Raw genomic sequence first — 19,999 nt, 5'->3', positions numbered from 1 at the left:
ATACATTGTGGTCAAATTGTCCGTCTGTACAAGCAGAGATTTGGTCTGGAAGGACGGAAGAAACGCCTTCAATGCCAAGGGAACAGCTCTGAGTTCCCAGAAAATGAAGTGATACGTGGACTCCATCGGGGACCACGTTCCTTGTATCTGCAAGTCTCCGGAAAGCGCCCCCCCCAGCCGTGGGGAGACGCATCCGTCACGACAGTCTGTGGAAAAGTCCTTGTGAAAGGGAACCCCTCTTAGGAGATTCTCCGCTGAACACTACCACTTCAGAGACTGAAGAGCACCCAGAGACAGTCGTATCTTGTCGCCCAAGGATCCTTTCCTCTAATCCCACTGATCCTCCAAGCACTCCTGCAAAGGTCCCATGAGCAGCCGTGCGTGTGGCGTGAGGAACATACAAGAGGCCACCGACCCCAGTAGAGAAGACACCGTCTCCACTACCGTAGATGGGGCGGTCACAAGAGCCTGAGCCTTCCCAAGGGGAGATAATTGACTCTCCACCGAAGGAGACACGCTTGCTGACAGCGTATTGACGGAGGCTCCCAAGTACTGCATGCACTGGACCGGAATGGGGACAGACTCGGACATGTTGATGTGCAACCCCAGCTCGTTCCAGAGAACGCACGTCCTCCTGAAGTGCGCCTGAGCTTCTGAGAAGGAGGAGGCCCTGATCAACCAATCGACCAGGCACGGTTAGAGAAGCCACCTCGTTTTTCCACAGGCGTGCAGCTACCACTGCCATGCACTTCGAGAATAGTCTGGGCGCAGACTTCAGCCCGACTGGCAGTACCGTGTACTGATAATGATGGACGCAGACCTGGAATCGCAGGAACTTCCTGTGTGCAATGAGCACATGGGAGTATGCATCCCGTAGATCTATGGCACCAAGCCAATCTCCCTGTTGCAGCAGAGCATAAACCTGATGCAACGACAGCATGCGAAACTCCTCTACTGCGAATCCACTTGTTTGCTTGTCGCAAATCCAGAATGGGCCTGAACTCGTTCCTGTCCTTCTCATGAACCAGAAGAACCGGGAGTACAGACCTCTCCTCTTTTGAGACAGAGGTACGTCCTCTATCGCCCTTGTCCTATACAGGAAAAGAGCCTCTGCTTAGAGCTCGCACCGCTGAAACCGCGAGCCGACCGGAGGAAGTGCTGGAGGAGGGCCGATGAACCGAAGACTGACTTAGACCCAGCCGGCCTTTGTTCGCCGAGGAGCCACAAGCTCTCCCGCGTATGCGCACAATATACTTGTAAAGCATTAAATGGCGGCCCGGGACCACCGGCAAATCCTGGGAGGAAAAAACGCCGCTAGAAAGGGCAGAAGGCCTCAGGCCGTACTCCATGCCCCAAACCTACAGCCGTCCAAAAGTCTCCGATTCAGACTTCATGCGGGCCACTCACTACTCTCATGGCAACCCAAGGGTTGCCCAAAGAACGGGAGAGTAGAAGCACACTGCTGAGCCGCAGGCTGCAGAGACGTCAGGCAAATAAAAGTATGGCAATGTAGGACAAACCCACAATACCTGGGGGTCGGCAGGAGAGAAAAACTTCGCTCCGACAGCGATGCCTAGATCTGAAACTATCAGACCCATTAGACCACCTCTTGTAAGGCTTCCCTCCTGTCTCTCGGCAGAGGAACCACAAACCGGTTAAGAAACCCCCCCCACGAAGGGATCTCACAACAACGGTCCAACAACCGCGGGCCACAGCGCGAGGCCTACATGCCGCCACCATTGCGACCAAGTCAGGAGCACGGTCGGAGCCAGAACCTCCTGCCAGGCGGTAGTGGACGAAAGGTAAGTCCCGCCAACCGGTAAAGAGTCGGAGAGGGACTCCCCGTACTCATGGCAGACGCATCCCTGGCATCAAGGCACGGAGGTTCGCAGACTGAGGGGCAAAAGGCCCCTGGGGAGGTGGACGGAAGAGGGAACCGAGGGGATTCTGAAACATCCCCAGTGGTCTCACCAGTAGTGGTCGAGCAGGAGGCGACCTAGCAGACGTGAGGCATGCAAGCACTCAAAACTAAGCAAAAGGACAACCGTCCCTCGTGTACACGTGGTGAGTAACCACAAACTCCCCATCAGAAGGGTTCCTCGACGCTGATCAACTGCTCTGCGTCGTGAGTGGAAGGTGCCGGGAACACAAAGTCCCCTCTACGACGGGAGGCTCACCAAGGAGCGAGGCCTGGAACCAGACCCAGGCGTCAAGAGCCGGCAGTACCCTGCGGCTGTATCAGATGACGCCAACCTCACTACGACGTCACCATCACTAAGACAGTGACTGTCTCTATGACAACCAACACTCAGACGTCAAAATGTCACTAGGTGTCAACCAAGGAGACGCCGAGCCATCCCTAACGGTGACGTCCTGACCCAACGGAAGAGGGCAGAGCCCAAGTGACCAATGTCCCAAAAGGAGCATCACTGCTCCATGACGTTGAGCCTCACCGCTCCATGACGTCTAGCCTCACTGTCCCATGATGTCGAGCATCCCTGCTCCATGACGTCGAGCATCCCTGCTCCATGACGTCGAGCATCCCTGCTCCATGACGTCGAGCATCACCGCTCCATGACGTCGAGCATCACCGCTCCATGACGTCGAGCATCACCGCTCCATGACGTCGAGCATCACCGCTCCATGACGTCGAGCAACACTGCTCCATGACATCGAGGCACCCCATGACGTCGGGGAACCCCATGACGTCGAGGTACTCCATGACATAGAGACACTCCATGACGGCGACATAGAGACACTCCATGACGTCGACGTCGAGACACTCCATGACGTCGACGTCGAGACACTCCATGACGTCGACTTCGAGACACTCCATGACGTCGACTTCGAGACACTCCATGGCGTCGACGTCGAGACACTCCATGGCGTCAACGTCGAGACACTCCATGGCGTCGACGTCGAGACACTCCATGGCGTCGACGTCGAGACACTCCATGGCGTCGACGTCGAGACACTCCATGCTCGAGGCCCTTCATGACGCCGAGGCACCTCATGACGTCGAGGCACTTCATGACGTCGACGTCGAGGTACTTCATGACGTCGACGTCGAGGTACTTCATGACGTCGACGTCGAGGTACTTCATGACGTCGACGTCGAGGTACTCCATGACGTCGACGTCGAGGTAATCCATGACGTCGACGTCGAGGCACTCCATGACGTCGACGTCGAGGCACTCCATGACGTCGACGTCGAGGCACTCCATGACGTCGACGTCGAGGCACTGCATGACGTCGACGTCGAGGCACTCCATAGCGTCGACGTCAAGGCACTCCATAGCGTCGACGTCAAGGCACTCCATGGCGTCGACGTCGAGGTACTCCATGGCGTCGACGTCTAGGTACTCCATGGCGTCGACGTCTAGGTACTCCATGGCGTCGACGTCTAGGTACTCCATGGCGTCGACGTCTAGGTACTCCATGGCGTCGACGTCTAGGTACTCCATGGCGTCGACGTCGAGGTCGAGGCACTCCATGACGTCGACGTCGAGGCACCCCATGACGTCGACGTCGAGACACCCCATGACGTCGACGTCGAGACACCCCATGACGTCGACGTCGAGGCACTCCATGACGTCGACGTCGAGGCACTCCATGACGTCGACGTCGAGGCACTCCATGACGTCGACGTCGAGGCACTCCATGACGTCGACGTCGAGGCACTTCATGACGTCGACGTCGAGGCACTCCATGACGTCCAGGCACTCCACGTGCCGACTGGAACCGTGTCATAGCTCAGACGTGCCCTTACTGGGGACAACCCCAGAGAGTACAGCATGGGACTCGGTAGAGGACCGACCCTCACCTCACCCAGAGGCTGAAGATGCCTTCAAACTCCTCTGTTTGAAACCTGGAAGCCGAAGCCCCCTAGAAAAGAAGGTACAGAGAAGACAGGTGTCCAAAGACACAGGCAAGCACAGAGTACAAACCCTGTGAGCTTCAGCTTTGGCCTTCAGTTCAGCTGCAGACAAAGCACATGCCAGACTAGAAATAGTCTAAAGACAAAAAGACTGCAGAAATTAAGCCAAAAAACCACAGCAGAATGCAGATAAAGGCCAAAGACGTCGAGTGAAGCTACAAAAATCCAAAAATATCACAAAAATAGTATAGAAAAAGCTCAGAAAAGAAGAGCTAATGCTCCAGGGTCCTGCTAGCAGGAGCCGGAAAAAAGAACTGAAGGTGAAAGGGACCTGCACTGCATTCTGGGATACTGTGAGGCTTCTGGGAAGTTCTCTTAAATGCACAGTATCCTGTTTTGAGCCACATAATGGCAGCCTATGGGGCTTGTCTGTCCACTCCTTCCTCTCTATCATTCCAGAGGGTTTTGCTGTTCAAAGCAAGGTTTTTCTCTGTGGAAAACCCTGGACAGGCTGTGCTGTTGTGGTTTTTGGTGGAATTTCCAGTTGAAGTATTGGACAGTGTAGCCTGTGGATATAGGCTGCATTATCTGTCTTTAAATTCTCTCTTAAGTGTCTATGCAGGTCTGCATGTTTTGACAGCTTAAGAGATTATTTTTGATTGCTCCGGGGTCCGCGCACATGGGCGGGACTATTCACTAGATTATGACTATACACAGAGATCCCCCTACTACAGAACCTAGCAGACACAGTCACTGCGACGTGTTCATGGACACAGACACAAATTTACAGCTTATTCCATCCACTGGCAAAACTTCCCTGTCCAACACAGTTACATATAGGATTGGCCCACAGATGCTACAGAAGAAACCTCCAACTCACAAAAGATACTATTCCTTACGCTCCAATACTACCACTGATTGGCACACCCCGAGGCAGGGATTTTGTGGCAGACGTAGCGTTGACGCCCTGGACTGTGGTGGGAGTGGAGACACTGGGAGACCTGTATACGGATGGTGCTTTGTTGCCTTTTGCAACACTGACAATGGATACTGGCCTGCCGGTGGGTCAGTTTCTCTTGCACGCAGCCATCATGCGGCCTTTGACGCTACACTGGGGAGACTTGAAAACCGATGTGATGGGAGAAGGGACACATGTGATCCATTGGCTAGTGCAGGCCTTACTCACGCATGTGTTAAAGCCACTGCAGAAACGCCGGTCGCAATGGGCTGAATACAGAGGTCAGCCCTGGACAGATAAAGACTGTGAAAGTGTCTTAGCCTGCACCACGCATGTAACTCACGCTTCAAAATCATACAAACATATATATTGCATAGGGCGTATCTCTCACCAATAAGATTAATACATATTTTAACTTTGCCACTTCTGCTTGCCCAAGGTGCCAACTACTAGATGCTGACTTGCTGCACATGCTGTGGTCTTGCCCCCTACTACACCCTTATTTGCGCATAATCACGGACACTCTTACTAACAGCATTAACACCGAAGTGCAACCACGTGGGAGGTTTGCATCTTGGGATTTTACAAACAAACAAAAGCAAATAAAGCCAGCTCTAGATTCTGAGACTTAGGTCTAATTACTGCAAAACGTTTGATAACCAGGAGATGGAAAAACAAAGAACCTCCAGAGGCACTCCACTGGTTAAAATCTCTAGAAAATTGAGCACAGGCGGAGCGCACCATTCTGCATAGAGAAGAAACGGCTGGCCTACATAAGTTTCCCATTGCACAGTCCGGAACAATATCCTGAAACTTCTTACACAAACTAGTACTGCACTATGCGCATCCCCCGCACAGAGAGTGAGGGATGATGGCTGCAAAGGCGCTTGGGCAATGCGGTTGGGCCGGGTACACAAGATACCTATCTATCGAGCTGAGCAGCGACCCCACATTCCTTCAGAACGTTACAGGAGCACGGGACTGGAGACATGATGCCTTGACCTTCACACAAATGCACATTGATCAGGAACAGTAACCCAAATTCACGGGCACGTACGCGGCCCCTGGCGGGGCTTCCCCTGAAAGGCACACAACACATTAGTAACATATACCCGACTATGTACCTGATATCTCTTTTCCTTTTGTATTCATTTCAAGTTTATTAAGTTATGTTTCAGAAGTTAGATAAATGTGGAAATCTTATAATTAGCGGCATTGTTCACTTCCAATTACCCATGCATCACTGTCCATTGTTATACAATGATCATGTTATACACAAACTGTATCTAACTGTGCTACTGAACGAGGTTGACTTTGACCAATCACTGCCGGAAGAGGATACATATGTTGGTCATGTCCTGCCGTTCAACTGGAGGCGACAACATACTTGGGTATTATATGCCCATACTACACTGTTAATGCATGCAACCATCTGTGTTAACAAAAAAAAAAGATCTGCACTACGCTCATTGAGTAGTAATATTCAAGTCACCATGTAGAATGACACTGCGACATTAAGATTGTTTTTAAGTGTGCTGGAAATTTATGATTGATTTGTCGATACTGAGAAAATATATATAAAAAAATGCAGTAAAGATATTTAAAAAAAATGGGTAAATTGCCCGCAAAACGTGAACAAATTCCGTTCTGGATAGCTCAAAAAATCACTCAAATCGAAGCAGTATTTCCTAATACAAGTCCTCATGAGAAACACAGAATTCTAACAATCTGTTTACCAATGGGGATAACACCACATCTGGAAGACTGCACCACTTGGGGAACAGTCTTCGCTGCTATCTACACTAAAACACATGGTGTTCCATCTATGGTGGTACCTGATGTCCTGAAACAGATTCAAAACGAATACGGGGCAGAGACTGTTCTGAATTTGGGTATGAAATTACAGAAAAATGTTAACCAGATCTCATCAATCATATTATCTAATATTAAAGGAGAAGCAGCATCAGTGGCAATCCACCAGAAATTGAGGGAATTTGATGTAACAGAACAACCACAAGAACTAGCTCGAATAATTGAAAAATCCTATGAAGAATTAGGCAGAGATAGTGTGGGTGGGAAACCAGTTAAATCCCAACTGTCTGAAAGTCCTGAAAAGGCCTTTAATAAAAACACTCCTACATCTTCTAAAAAGAAGTGGGAAAATAGCAAACCTTCCAAAGAGAAGCGTTCTCATTCCCGAGGTAGGTCTCCTCAAAAGGAGCCCTTTGAAAAGAAGTACAACCTCAGGAATAGGGGTAATTTGAGAAAACCTGACAGGTATCAAGATACTGATACACGTTCCTCTCGTACCTTTCAGATATCGTCACAGACATCCAAAAGAAGAGGACGGTCAGAGAACAAGGAAGAACGCTTGAAGTCCAAAGACGATCAACACATTCAGAAAAACAAACCAAAACCTCATTACACCAAAAAGAAGGTAGCAGGTCGAAAAATCAGATATGCCGAGAAATATTCAGGACACAACTCAAGAATAGAGAATGAGCGCAGACAATATTGGACAGCGCAGCAGAAGTATTATTAGCTCGCCAGAACCTGAAGGGACTTCTGGAGAAAGTGAACTTGAATTAAGACATTGAAGTTGAGACTGCGGACACCAGGGTTAGTTCTCCACATAGGTTATATGAAATAACACTCCAGATGGAGGGAGACATACCAAGAAAAGTGGTAGCACTCTTTTGGGAGCGACTTTCAAAAGGTGATGATATACTTCTAGCTGAACAAGATTGGCCACCAGAATTTGTCAGGGAGAATATCCACATGGCGAAGACCTCATTATGCCAGCCTTCTCTAATCATATTCCAATACATTTGAAATATACTTATGCCAGAAAATGGTCAGTTGCCCAAGCTCCAGCATTATAAAAAAATCAAGTAGGATGGGATGAGGCTTCTCCTGACCACAAAATCCAGTTAAGGAATCAATCAACTGCACAAAGGCAGTACCCAGTTAAGCAAGAAGCTAAAAAACAGGTCAGGGAGATCTTAGATCAACTTGAATACCAGGGGGTAATTGAAACATGCACCTCATCAATGAACAATCCTTTGTTTCCGGTCTCAAAACCAGACAATTCATATCATCTAGTTTTGGATTACAGATATCTAAACTCTTGTTGCAAAACATTTGCAGTACAAAATGCACACAGTACAGCAATAATGAATAACATTGTGCGTAAAAAATACAAGACCACATTAGACATTTCAAATAGTTTCTTTTGTCAAAACATTACACCCGAAAGTAGGTATTTGACCGCTTTCTAAACAATGGGGACACAGCGTCACTTCTGTTGTCTCCCTCAAGGATTCAAGAATAGTCAGGGGTTATTACTACAAACCTATGGTGACGATGCATTGTCATATGTCGATGATATCTATCTGACAGACGATGACATGGATAGGCACTTGAACAGGGTGAACACCATAATACTGGGCTTTGCCTCTGAAGGGTACAAATTCAATTAAAAAAATCAAGAATTGCCTAACTCAACATTCTTTTTCTAGGATATGCGTTATCAAGTGAAGGTAAAAGCCTGGCAGCTAACTTTTTAGAAAAGTGTGCGCTGCTCCAACCTCCAACAAAGCTGAAAAACTTACAGCCAATTCTAGGCTTTGAATTTCGGAAATACATTCTAAACTACGCAGAAAGGGTTAAACCTCTCTACGAATTAATCAAACCTGATTTCAAATCAGTCAATTGGACACAAAAACACACAGAAATTTTGCGTTCACTACAGACAGACATGTTAGAAACTAAACATTAACAAACACGCGTAAATGTACGCAAATTAGTGATCCGAATCATTCCGGGTCAATGCGGATTCACCTACTTAACTTTTAACGAAGGTGAAAAAGTACCAATTGCATACAAATCTCATTTGTACACACAAGCAGAAATGAAATTCACTTCTACAGAAAAAATTCTGACAGCAGTTCAAACCACTGTAGCAAAAAAGAGACCCCTAGCACAGGGAAAACGCATTATGGTTGTGAAACCTGAACAAGCCTTAGAGGTAGTTACAAAAGCAAGCATTCCGAATACAAAAGCTTTACATCCGAGATAGATACATTGGAGGGGAAAGAGGGTCTGCAGGTATGTCTTGGTAGGGGGTCTCAGGGATAGGTCGAGGGCCATCCATTTGTCGGCATTCATTTTGAATCCGGCCACTGCTGCAAAGGTATCTGTTTCCGCCATGCATGCAGGCAGGGCCATCTGTGGGATGTCAAGCGTTAGTAAGACGTCTGCGTAGAGGCTAATGGTGTGTGTATAGCCACCAATCTCTATCCCTGTCGCCGTTCTGTTTTGGCGTATCCTCTGAGTGAACGGCTCCATATATAAAGCAAAGAGCAGGGGTGACAGCGGGCATCCCTGCCTCGTGCCTCTCTCGATGTCAAAGCTCCGCGAGCTATAGCCGTTTACTCGGACCACTGCTGTAGGGAATTTATAACAATTAAAAATGAAGGTGCAGAATTTCTCCCCGATACCGATTTTCTTCAGGACCATCTCTAGGTACGGCCAATGAACCCGATCGAAAGCCTTCTCGGCGTCAACCGCCAGCATCATACATTCTCCGGGGATTCGGGAAGTCTTTTCTATGAGGAGTGTAACCCTCTTGGTGTGATCTACTGTTTGCCGGTCCGGTATGAATCCAGCTTGATCCGGGTCTATAAGTCCTGGTAGGTGGGGGCTCAGTCGAGCCGCTAGGATGCTCGTGTACAGTTTGAGGTCTACGTTAAGTAACAAGATGGGCCTGTATGATCCGCACTTGGTTCTGTCTTTCCCAGGTTTTGGGATGACTGAGAGGGATGCACTCAGAAGGTCATGGGGAATGGCACCGGGCTCCGAGAAGGTATTAAAAAGATGGGTGAGAATCGGCACTAATGTTGTGCAGAATGTTTTGTAAAAAAGGGCCGTGAAGCCATCCGCCCTGGGGCCTTCCCCAGTTTAATTTTGGCTATGGCGGAGATCACTTCCTCAATGTGGATATCCCTGTCGAGGTACTCCGCTTGCAAGGGCGCTAGAGAGGGAAGTGTGACCGAGTCCAGGTATTCGACCGCTGCCTGGCTGTCTAAAGGGTCACTGATATAAAGAGTCGCATAAAATACCGAAATGTTTCTGCGATCTCGGCGTCATCTGTGACCGTAGACCCGTAAGGGCAAGAGAGTTCTTTCACTATCTGTTGTTGGTGCATGACTCGGAGCCTGTTTGCCAATAACCGGCCACATCTGTCCCCTCCCGTGTAATAGGCATGTCACAGCCATAGGGCTGCGTATTCCGCCCGATCCATATCTAGTGCTGTCAGGAGGTGTCTGGCCAATTTAAGTTGTTTCCATATTCTAGGTGACCCCGTTCGCTGATGCATTTGCTCCAACTCCTGTACCCTCTGCGTAAGCTCGCCCCGTTTGCGTTGTCTGTCTCTATTCTCTGCCGAAGAGAGGGCTATAAATTCCCCTCGGATCATCGTCTTCATGGCTGCCCACTGCGTCGCCCGCGTCGTGTCATCGTTCGCGTTGTGTAATTGATAGTTGTTAATAGTGTCCCGAATGCGTTTGACCACATCTTTTCTATGCAAAAGAGTGTCCCGAAGACGTCAGACCCTGGGGGGATATGAGGCAGGTGGTAGGGTGAGGGTGGTGGTGACTGGTGCATGGTCTGAGAGCGAGAGCACCCCTATCTCCGTCGAGGTGGATAGAGCGCAGACTGGGCCAGTGACCAAGAGATCTAGCCTAGCGTAGGTTTTGTGTGCATTGGAGTAATAAGAGTATTCTCTGTCGTGTGGGTGTGTGCGGCGCCAGAGGTCGTGGAGGTCCAGCTCTGCTAACCGGTCTGTGCAGCTGGCGGAGAACGCTCCGGTTTGGGGAGCGCGTTGTGCTGACCTATCCAGGACTGTGTCAAACACCATGTTGAGATCTCCCCCCCAGTATGATGTGTCTATCAGGCATATCTGTGACATCAGTGAGGGCTGAATGTAGAAAGTGTACCTGGCCGTCGTTAGGACTGTAGATGGACCCGCTTGTAAACAATAGGCCTCCCAGGGCAAAGCAGTACGCTAACAGTCTCCCCCTTTGTTCTGCACACTTATGTAGAACCTCTCCTCTAAATGTCCGTGCCACTAAGATCGCTACCCCCGCAGTCTTGTTGGGGCCCGAGGAGAAGAGCTGAGTTGGGAACTTTCGGGAGCGGAGTCTATGACAATCGCGGGCCATCAGATGGGTTTCTTGTAGTAAACAGATATCTGCTTGGACGTTCTCTAGTAGGGACAAAATGGCACGTCGCTTAACAGGGTTGTTTAGACCCCGCACATTTAAGGTGAAGATCTTAAGGGTTGTGGACGGCATGCTGACCATTGGAAACAGACCTGCTAGTCCCCATACCCGGAGGGGTGCAGAATGCTGGGATGGGACCTAGACTATTATGAACAGAACGGAGCACTGGACAACCCACCCTTCTCCCCCGCCCTTCCCTTCCCCACAGATAGAACTTGCAACAGTCCTTCGGACCTCTACCTTCCCCAGCCCCCCCACCCACCATAACCCCAACTAGAAGCCCCAAAAAGCAAACCATAGTCCCAGGTCTTGCTACCCCTCTCATGATCCCCCCCTTCTCTCCTTCCCCCAAATCCCAACAAGCCCCTGCCTCCACTTCCCAACCACACTCTCCCACCACCCCCCTCCTTGCCCCAACCATTGAAGTCCATTGTCCCAGACCGGTCATTTCTCACAGGACTGTGGTAAAGGTACCTATCGGGTCCGTGTCCAGCGGTGACTCACATGGCTCCCCGCCCGCCCCCCTCCCTACTCTGTGTATGCAAAAAAGTGACCCCCCCCCCATTAGGGTGCTGAACTCATTCTGAGGCCAACGTTTCTCGGGCAACCTCTGCGACTGCCGTGGCCCTCTCCTGCGTTATCACCTGTGCGTCAGGTTTCGAATGGAGCGTCGGCGATCGCCTACGGCCCACCACTTGCCAACCCCCTCCGGGGAGCGCTGTGAAAGTCTCGTCGGAGGCGCACCATCTTCATTAGGTATCCCCAGCAATGAGCAAGTGTCAGTTAGGGAACGTAGCTGATGAAGGGCCCCATTCCACTTAAATATCAGACGGACTGGGTGGCCCCAAGAGTATGGGACCTCGTGCTGCCGCAAAAAGTCCGTCGCCACCTTGAAAGCTTTCCATTTTTGCAGCGTGATGGCTGAAAGATCTTGATAGAGGGCCACGGGGTGCCCCCGATACTGAATGGGTTGGGCCCGTCTGGCTTCTCGGAGAATCCGTTCCTTGAACGGGAAGTCGGGTAGGAAGGCTAGAATGTCTAGGGGTGGGGCTGGTGAGCGCCTGGGGGGTCCCACTCTATGCGCCCTGTCTATTCTCACAATGAATTTGGCGGGCTCCCCTAGAATATCTCGGAAGAAGCTTTGCAGGTAACCAGTAATGACCGTCCCCTCCGCTTTCTGAGGTACTCCCCGGACCCGTATGTTGTTGCGGCGGGACCGGTTTTCCAAATCTTCTGCGTGGGCCTGCAGGTCCACTTGTTGCTCCGTAAGGCGCAGGACTTCTTGTTGGAGCTGTTCTACCTCGTTGCTCCTGATCTGGTCAGCCTCCTCTATGGCCACCAGTCGTTTCCCCAAGCCATCTACTTCTCTCCGAAGTGCACTCACTTCGCCGGCCACCTCCTCCTGCTTCAGCGATTTAAAGTCCTCCCGGAGGGAGTCAAACAGAGCTTGTAGGAAGGACTTAGTAATGGGCACCTGGTCCTCCGACATTGATGGCTGAGATTTTGCGGCCTCGGGTGAGGGCGGACCCTTGTCCGGTTTGAGTTGCGACTTTGGTAACATTTCGGGGAGCGTCTGAGTCCCTTTTTTCCCCCGTAGGCCCACCATGGCACGTCTCGCGCACCGTCAAAGTTCTACGACTGTGGTTCAGGGTCTGGGTGTATGCGTAGCCGGGGGCTCCAGCCTCAATTGCAACAGTCTTGAAGGGGCAGAAGATCTGCGTAGGTCGCCCCAGTCTCTCCTCCCAAACTCCCAATGGCCCAATTCGATGAGCAGCCTCCACCGCTCATGCATGTACCTGGAATCCGTTTTAGGACCCACGACAAGGGACCCACTGTAGGGGCTATCTGTCTATCAGGGAGGGCCGCCGTCGGATCACCACACAAGTCTCCAAGCGGATCACTCAATGGCCCCTTAGTAGCTCCACGTGATCAGGTAGGCAGGAGACGGGGCCCTGACGCCAAGCAGTGTCACCATGAAGCGCTGGGCCTGAACACCACCTCACCAGTCTGCTACAGCCTGCGGGCCTCTGCCAATCCCACGCCGGGGGCTCGAGTGCGCCCCCCGAGTCGCCACCCTCCACCGCCGATACTCTGCCTCCTCAACTCTACCAGCCGCTAGCCGCTTCTTCTCTCTCCCCGGAGTCACGCTTCTTCCAGCTCCTGTCTCGATCTGCTGGAGGGTACAGGCCTTGTGTGCTGCATGCCCTCGGCCGCCTCTCACAACTGGGCCGGTGTGGCGGGGGGCCGCGTCAGGGCTCCTTCATGTGTCTCTCAGCCCCCGCATGTGCCCGCAAGCAGGGCGCCTCTCTCCTAGGCCTTCCGCCGGACCTCGATTTCCGTGACTCCCGGCCACTCCACTGCCCACTGCCGGGAGGTCGCTACGCTGCCGCGTGTTTCGGGTGCTGAGTCTGCTCCCCGGGGGTTCCCGGCTGTCAATGCCTTGGTGCGGAGTATGTTGGTGCTGCGGTGCCGTATTGTTCCGAAGTCGACGTGCGGGAGCAGTCTGGGGTAGGCCCGGGACCGGGGCCTCAATTTTCGCGCCACCCGGCCCGGTCCTCCTCCATCTGCCAGGGGTCCGCCTTCAACGGCGAGGAACGCTTCTCACGGCGCCTGTGCCAGGACCCAGGGCGAGGGAACCCCCGCTCGTGTTCCACCGGCACCTGAAGATCGTGACATCCGTCAGGGGTCCAGGTCGCGTTAGTCACTTTGGCTGGCCATCCGCCATTACACCGCTCCCACTCTCCTCGCCGCCCGGCACCGAGGCTGTTTCGCAGGCTGGACCGGCCTCACAGCGGCATCCAGGATCGGCGATCTGTCTTCCCCGACACGGAGCCAAGGTATGTGGTGCTTAGGGGGGGTCAAACTGCGCTGACAAGGGCTCCGGAGGAGGACAGGGAGCCTCAGAGACCCGCGTCTGATCAGGTCTCCATCTTGGCCACGCCATCTATCCCGCTGAATTTAGAAGTATACCTACCTTGTGAAGGGACCCTAAGAAACAAAACATACAAGACCCAGCACAACAATTTACACAGATCATCACATATACATTGGACGCAGCAAAGATTAGAAATATATGGTTGGTTATAAGCAAGCTTGCAGCAGCACAACTCGATAAACTGGCACAATCTAATACAAAACACATTAGACCAAACTGCCAGTACACATCCACAAATTCCGTATAAGCCAGCAGGGGACTATCATGATTTGTTACCTCCTGTTACCTCACTTGCGTATTACAGATCCCTAAGATGGCGCACCCAACAAATTATGTAGGATCTCTGCCACATCCATCAAAATCTATAAATCACTGACATACCAATGATGAAGTCATGCTCACTCGAAAAAGTGAAACAACCACAAATATATCATGGGTGATACAACTTCTCAACTCAAATCAGACTCCAATGTGTGATGGAGTGCTCATAAAAAAGGCTGAAAGTTACTTGGACTTAGCACTACAAAGCCAGGCTATGACAGGAATGTGTCATACAAATGGGCCTAAGATAAGTTAACGTAATATTCAATTTTATCAACAAAGTAGTTCAGGTATCTACTCTCATGTATCCTCATCTCAAGGATACAATGTACAACCTTATTCTCCTCATTGAGGACAAGTGACAGTCACAAATCCTATTCACAGGTGGTGCCACACCTTATTAGGACAGAGAAGAAAGACAAACGTGCATCAAACTTAGCTACATGAGCAGAACTATTCAGTTCCTTTTCAAATGGATCATGGACAATTATAGTCAGTTATTTGGAAGGTTGCAGCATTTAAGGGGATCTTTGCAGAACAGAATTTAACACAACAAATAGGTAAAATCAGCAACTTGGAAGCAAAATTTTTTAGCGTAGGAGCTAGTGCAAAAGTAAAATATACTAAAGTACACAATACTTACCATATTTCATCGGAGTTTTCCCAGCATAATGAGACCGAACACCCTCTAATCCAAGCTCTTCAAAAGTGTCCTTGTCCACAGACAGGATAAGTTTCCCTAAAAGAATAAATATAAGAATGATGGCATTATTTCTCAAACACCGTTCAATGAGTAGCAGTGAATGAAAACTCAGTTTATAACCTAAACTACGAGGAGGGAGCTGGGTAGATGTTTCTATACAGTTCAGGGCTATATCTGCAATAAAGAAGTCATCTAGTCAGCATTCAAGAAAGCCAATCTGAGTTTAAATATACACTAGAATGGATCTTCAAAGTAAGTGGGGCCAATTAAGTAGATTTAGCTTGTCAGATCAGTATTTTGTACATGGAAGAAGAGGCTTCAAAACCTTTAAATGGAAAGACAACACATTGGTATTAAGTGATTTAGTGATATTTCATTGCAAAATAAGGAACAAAATTACTAACCTAGTAGCTCATAGACATAGACCACATCCCGGAGTTCTCTAGAGATTCTCATTTATCATCAACTAATACGAACTAGTGATACGGAGCAGGGATGAATTTGGTGTGTTTTCAAAAAAAGGGACAAGAGTGAGGTGGAAGACTATGTATACATGTCCATCCCAAATGGTTGTAGCTGGTACATGTAGAGCTTGAACATGTCCATCAATTACCTACTCCGATACATCTGAGAACTGCATCGAGAGAATGGACATATTTTGCCAGCATATCAACAGGCCTAAAGGTTAGCTGGGGAAAGAAGATGGATGTTCATAATAACGAGTGGATCAAGGATTAAGGCGGTGGGAGTTACTGGAAACAAATGTCTGGCCCATTCAGTCATGCAGCTTGCTTCCCTTTCCAACTGATGTACATCAATGTCAAAGCAGAACAAACTGGCTGTCCTAAATGCGCCATTACAAGCAATCCTTCAAATAAAAAGGTTACAAGGAATAAAGAAGATGTACTCTGGAAATGTCATCTAGTCAGTAATCCTGATAAACATCTCCTTTATGTTCCCATGCCTGTGGATAGTGAATGCCACCCCCACACATCCGGCTGAATAAAAAGAGACATCCTCAGTGAGGAGTCTCCCCTGCTCCTCATTGCAGTAAAAGATACAGGAAGCAAACCGATGAGCAATTGAAGCCACAGAAATTGTGTTTGCCTAGATCATTAGCACCAAATTAACAAGACATGGATAGAGTGTAATTACCTTGTTTAAGGCTGAAATTCAGATCTCTGCTCAAATAGAGAGTGCAAATACTAATCAGATGCACTCAAATATTACCTAGGAAAACCTAACGTGAACTGGTTGACACAGAAATGTGATCAACCTATTGGTGATAAAGTAAAGATTCTTTGACAGAACCGAATACATCTCTGTACAAAAATACATGCTTTTGAAGGATAAAGTATCCCGCCTCTTTCAGCAAGTCGAAATAAAGGTTCAAACATTGTTAGGTTACTTTTGTTATGACTGCAAAAATCTGATATTAATCACTGTCGGACCCTGTTCAGGGGCCACTGAACAGGCGATCGCAACTGGGCCACAACTGTGGAGGTTGGGGTGGTTTGCATTTGATGTCCTGGGGTCGATCCTACTATTTCCCCGCAAAGTGGGTCAAGTACACCCTTTCCAAACTTGATTCTCAGATTATCGAGGGAGAGCAGTCAAAGACTTTTCAGGGCGGGAGAGTGGGGCAGAGGCTTGGAACGGAAACACTCAACAGACATAGTTACTTATTGTCAAGCCTATTTCTTCTCTTTGTAAAAAAGACAAATATTATAACAAAACGGAATCTCACACATTAAGGTATTCAACTACACGGTACTGCAATCACATCTAAGGGACTAGAGCCCGGTACTACATTCCTCACACCATCTACAGCGCCCCTACACAAAGCATATGTTGCCCACAATGCCTTCAGAGCAATATTAGAGATGACAGGTCACAAGAAGAATCAGGCACACGTGCTAGCTCACTATCAGGCTATACAGGAAACCTCCACATTGGGAACCTATTGGTCAGTTCATTCAGATCTTGAGCTGGCAGTCATTATTCTCTGAACAAGCAGGCTTATCTTTACAAGTTCAAGATACAATCTTTGAGTTCAGGTCCAGGGTTAGCTGTTCGCTGTGATGCTGATCAGTGAAAAAATTGATGGTATGCTCTTCGCAGTTGGGATGTCAGCATTTTCATTAGCAAGTGTAAAACAGAGGCAGCGGCACTGCATCTTAGATCTTGCTGCTGGGATAGAACAGCAGAGCAGCCTTTTTCAGCAGTCGCTCGTCTTTGCTACATGAGTGTGCGAGGGCAACACTTCCTAATAAGGAAGACCCCCCCTCACTTTACATACTCCAACCTTTCGCATTCCATATAGGAACAGCCACCCCCTTTTGTTCATGTTCTTACTTCTATTAAGAAGCATGGGTGCTGGACCTTGAATTGCTCCTTGTCCCCCCCTATTGTGATTAACACAGTAATAACAATTTATATTTTTAGCAATAAAGATGCGTGCAATTTCACCACTATGGAAAACTGTGCACCAAGGGAATAGGATTCCTTTAAAAAAAAAATTAAAGTCAAACAGCATTCCAACAAGAATGCCTGGAAATCTGCGCCTGGCATTTTGTACTACTGGAAATAATTATAAATAAAAAAAATAAATGTGGAAGTACACTCAGGCAGAGGTGTAAACCTCCACCAGTACTTTGAGTTGGTTTTTGGTGAATAAAGCAAATTGTGTTTACTACTACCTGTAATCACTACAGGGTAACGGGGGAACAAATTGTGCATCATCCATAACATAAATGAGCACAAATAGACTCAGTATGTTCAGATTAGCGAACACCAATCTACAATCGAAAAATAAGCAAATGTCACCAAAGGCGGTTCTAGTAACACAATAACTATCAGTGATATGGGCAATGACATTTTTTATATTTGAAGTTGATGCTTTTAAATTGCTACATATTTAGTCCACCTGGACGGACAAATGTCACGTTTTCCTCACCAGATATAAATTGTTTACAATTAGTATTCTGAACAGACTGGCCTATGCCTTACTGCAATTTGCCCACGTTCCGTCTTACTAATTGGTGGGGTTTGCGTTGCTTTATTCTCTTTCAGCATAAGATATTTAAAGTTAAAGCAGGCGCTCCAATCTTCGTGTACAGATGCAAATGGAAAGCTTGGAGAGCTTCCATTATATAGAATAATCAATGTAACAGTACATAAGGCATGCTAGCCTGAACAAACAGTTACCATGTATTATGTTTGTGTTTTGTTTCTCTCTCTTTAATTAAGAACATTCTACCCTCAGTCAGCGGAACGCTCTAAAACCGTATTGCCATTCTGCATCAGGCTATGCAAGTTATTAAGGCCCTCTCCAGCAGTATAGGCCTATAACTAAGGTTCAGGGCCATTAAATTTTAGCTCGCTGCAAATGGCCAATAATTATTAATTTTTATTTATAAAGTGTAGTCCCTGGGCTAAACCGTATCTTGGCTCTTAAAACTGAGAATGCGATCAGCTAGTAGTAAATTAAACTCAGCAGAATGGTCCGTCCTTAGCAGCCCTCCAAAAAGGTAAAACACTCATCCATACTAGTGTGTAGTGGGAACTAGTTCTAGAGCTTGAGGACAAATGCTTAAAGTTTGCGGTCACCTTGAGATCAACGCTTGGTTTTTGTGCACTACAAGAAAGTGATCTTCCTTCTCTACAGACAGGAGAAATTGGTAAGAGGACATTTTCTTCGCAAAGTAAAATAGTCAACCTTTGTGCACTAAAATATTAGTTTCACATTTTTGAAAGCTACCATAGGTTTCCAAGGAAGCCCGTAAATATATCTGGGATTGGACATATGCAAATCCTATGCAGACCAAATGTCAGGCGATGCTTAGCGTTTTGAAACAAATTACAGTCAAATTAGTTGTGTTTATCGGGCTGACAATCTCTACATCTATGTTCGCTCTCTGCACACACGCAACTAGGAAACTATCAAGTCAGAGGTGAAGAAGTACAAAAAGAAAAAAACAAGGTAGCAGACCTTCTCAATCTATGCACCTAGGATCTGGAATGGCATCCCGGCATCTATCAGGACGGCTCAAAGTCTACTCCAATTTGGAAAACAGCTGAAGACGCAAATCATCAAAAAACACTGCTCAATGAGGGTGTAAAACAGTCTAATTTAATGCTTAGAAACCAGCGAACCCCCCCCCCCCCCCCCCCCCCCCCAATTACACGCTGAGTGTGTATCTGCTGGAGACGCAATTCTTTAAAGAATACTGCACAATGAAGGTGTAAAAGTCTACTTTCGTGCTTAAAAGCCAGCTACCACTCACAATTGTACGCCGACAGTGTCTCCGTCTTGGACACTGTACAGGGCCCCCGTCTTGGACACTGTACAGGGCCCTGCTGCCTTCTCGCTAGGCCTGCACAAATAATACCACATACATACAATTATTGAAGGGCACCAAAAGGAGCATTATTGTGTCTAGTTTATATTAATGAGCACCCCACCACTAATTTGGGGGTATCCGGGTGAAGGAAATGCTGGTAAATACCAAAAAGCCCTCAGCGACAGGTAAAGTGAAAAAAGCTAAACTAAGGCCACTGATTGGGATGTTTCGCAGAGAGTATGCATTTTCCATTAAAATCTGCACGCCATAAGGCCTTGTTTTTTTCCGGGGTTTTTATGGTCGAACAAAAGTACAAATCAGAAGCTGCGGATATCCAATTTTATCTTCAAAGCAATGTCTCTTTAAACACGTTTCTGTTGTCCAAAGACAGGCTTCTCAAAGCGGCTCTAACAATAACAGGTGCATTTTCCTCCGTTTTAATCTGATTGGAATTATTTCGCTTTGAGATTAATGAAGCCCGATGGGTGGAAGCTCAGTGATACTTGGAGAGTAAAAACGGGAAAAATCTACAATCGTGTGCAGTGGGAACCTTCCCTCTAATCTAATGAGGTTGATCAAAT

General features: G+C 48.3%; 1 protein-coding gene across 5 annotated transcripts in view; it reads right to left on the bottom strand.

Annotated features, from left to right (window-relative positions):
* Positions 1 to 19,999, bottom strand: part of RPP40 (ribonuclease P/MRP subunit p40) — a 498,013-nt gene that overhangs the window by 245,978 nt on the left and 232,036 nt on the right. For all 5 annotated transcript variants that reach the window (XM_086965034.1, XM_086965035.1, XM_086965036.1 and 2 more), the window contains one exon: positions 15,016 to 15,111. In XM_086965034.1, the coding sequence (XP_086821160.1) occupies positions 15,016 to 15,111 (96 nt within the window). The remainder of the gene's footprint in view (positions 1 to 15,015; positions 15,112 to 19,999) is intronic.

This window comes from Lissotriton vulgaris, chromosome 4_1 (assembly GCF_964263255.1).
Source record: "Lissotriton vulgaris chromosome 4_1, aLisVul1.2, whole genome shotgun sequence".
In the NCBI taxonomy this organism is placed as follows: Eukaryota; Metazoa; Chordata; class Amphibia; order Caudata; family Salamandridae; genus Lissotriton; species Lissotriton vulgaris.
The sequence above is the reverse complement of the archived record's forward strand: the minus strand, read 5'-3'. Positions and strand labels throughout refer to the sequence as shown.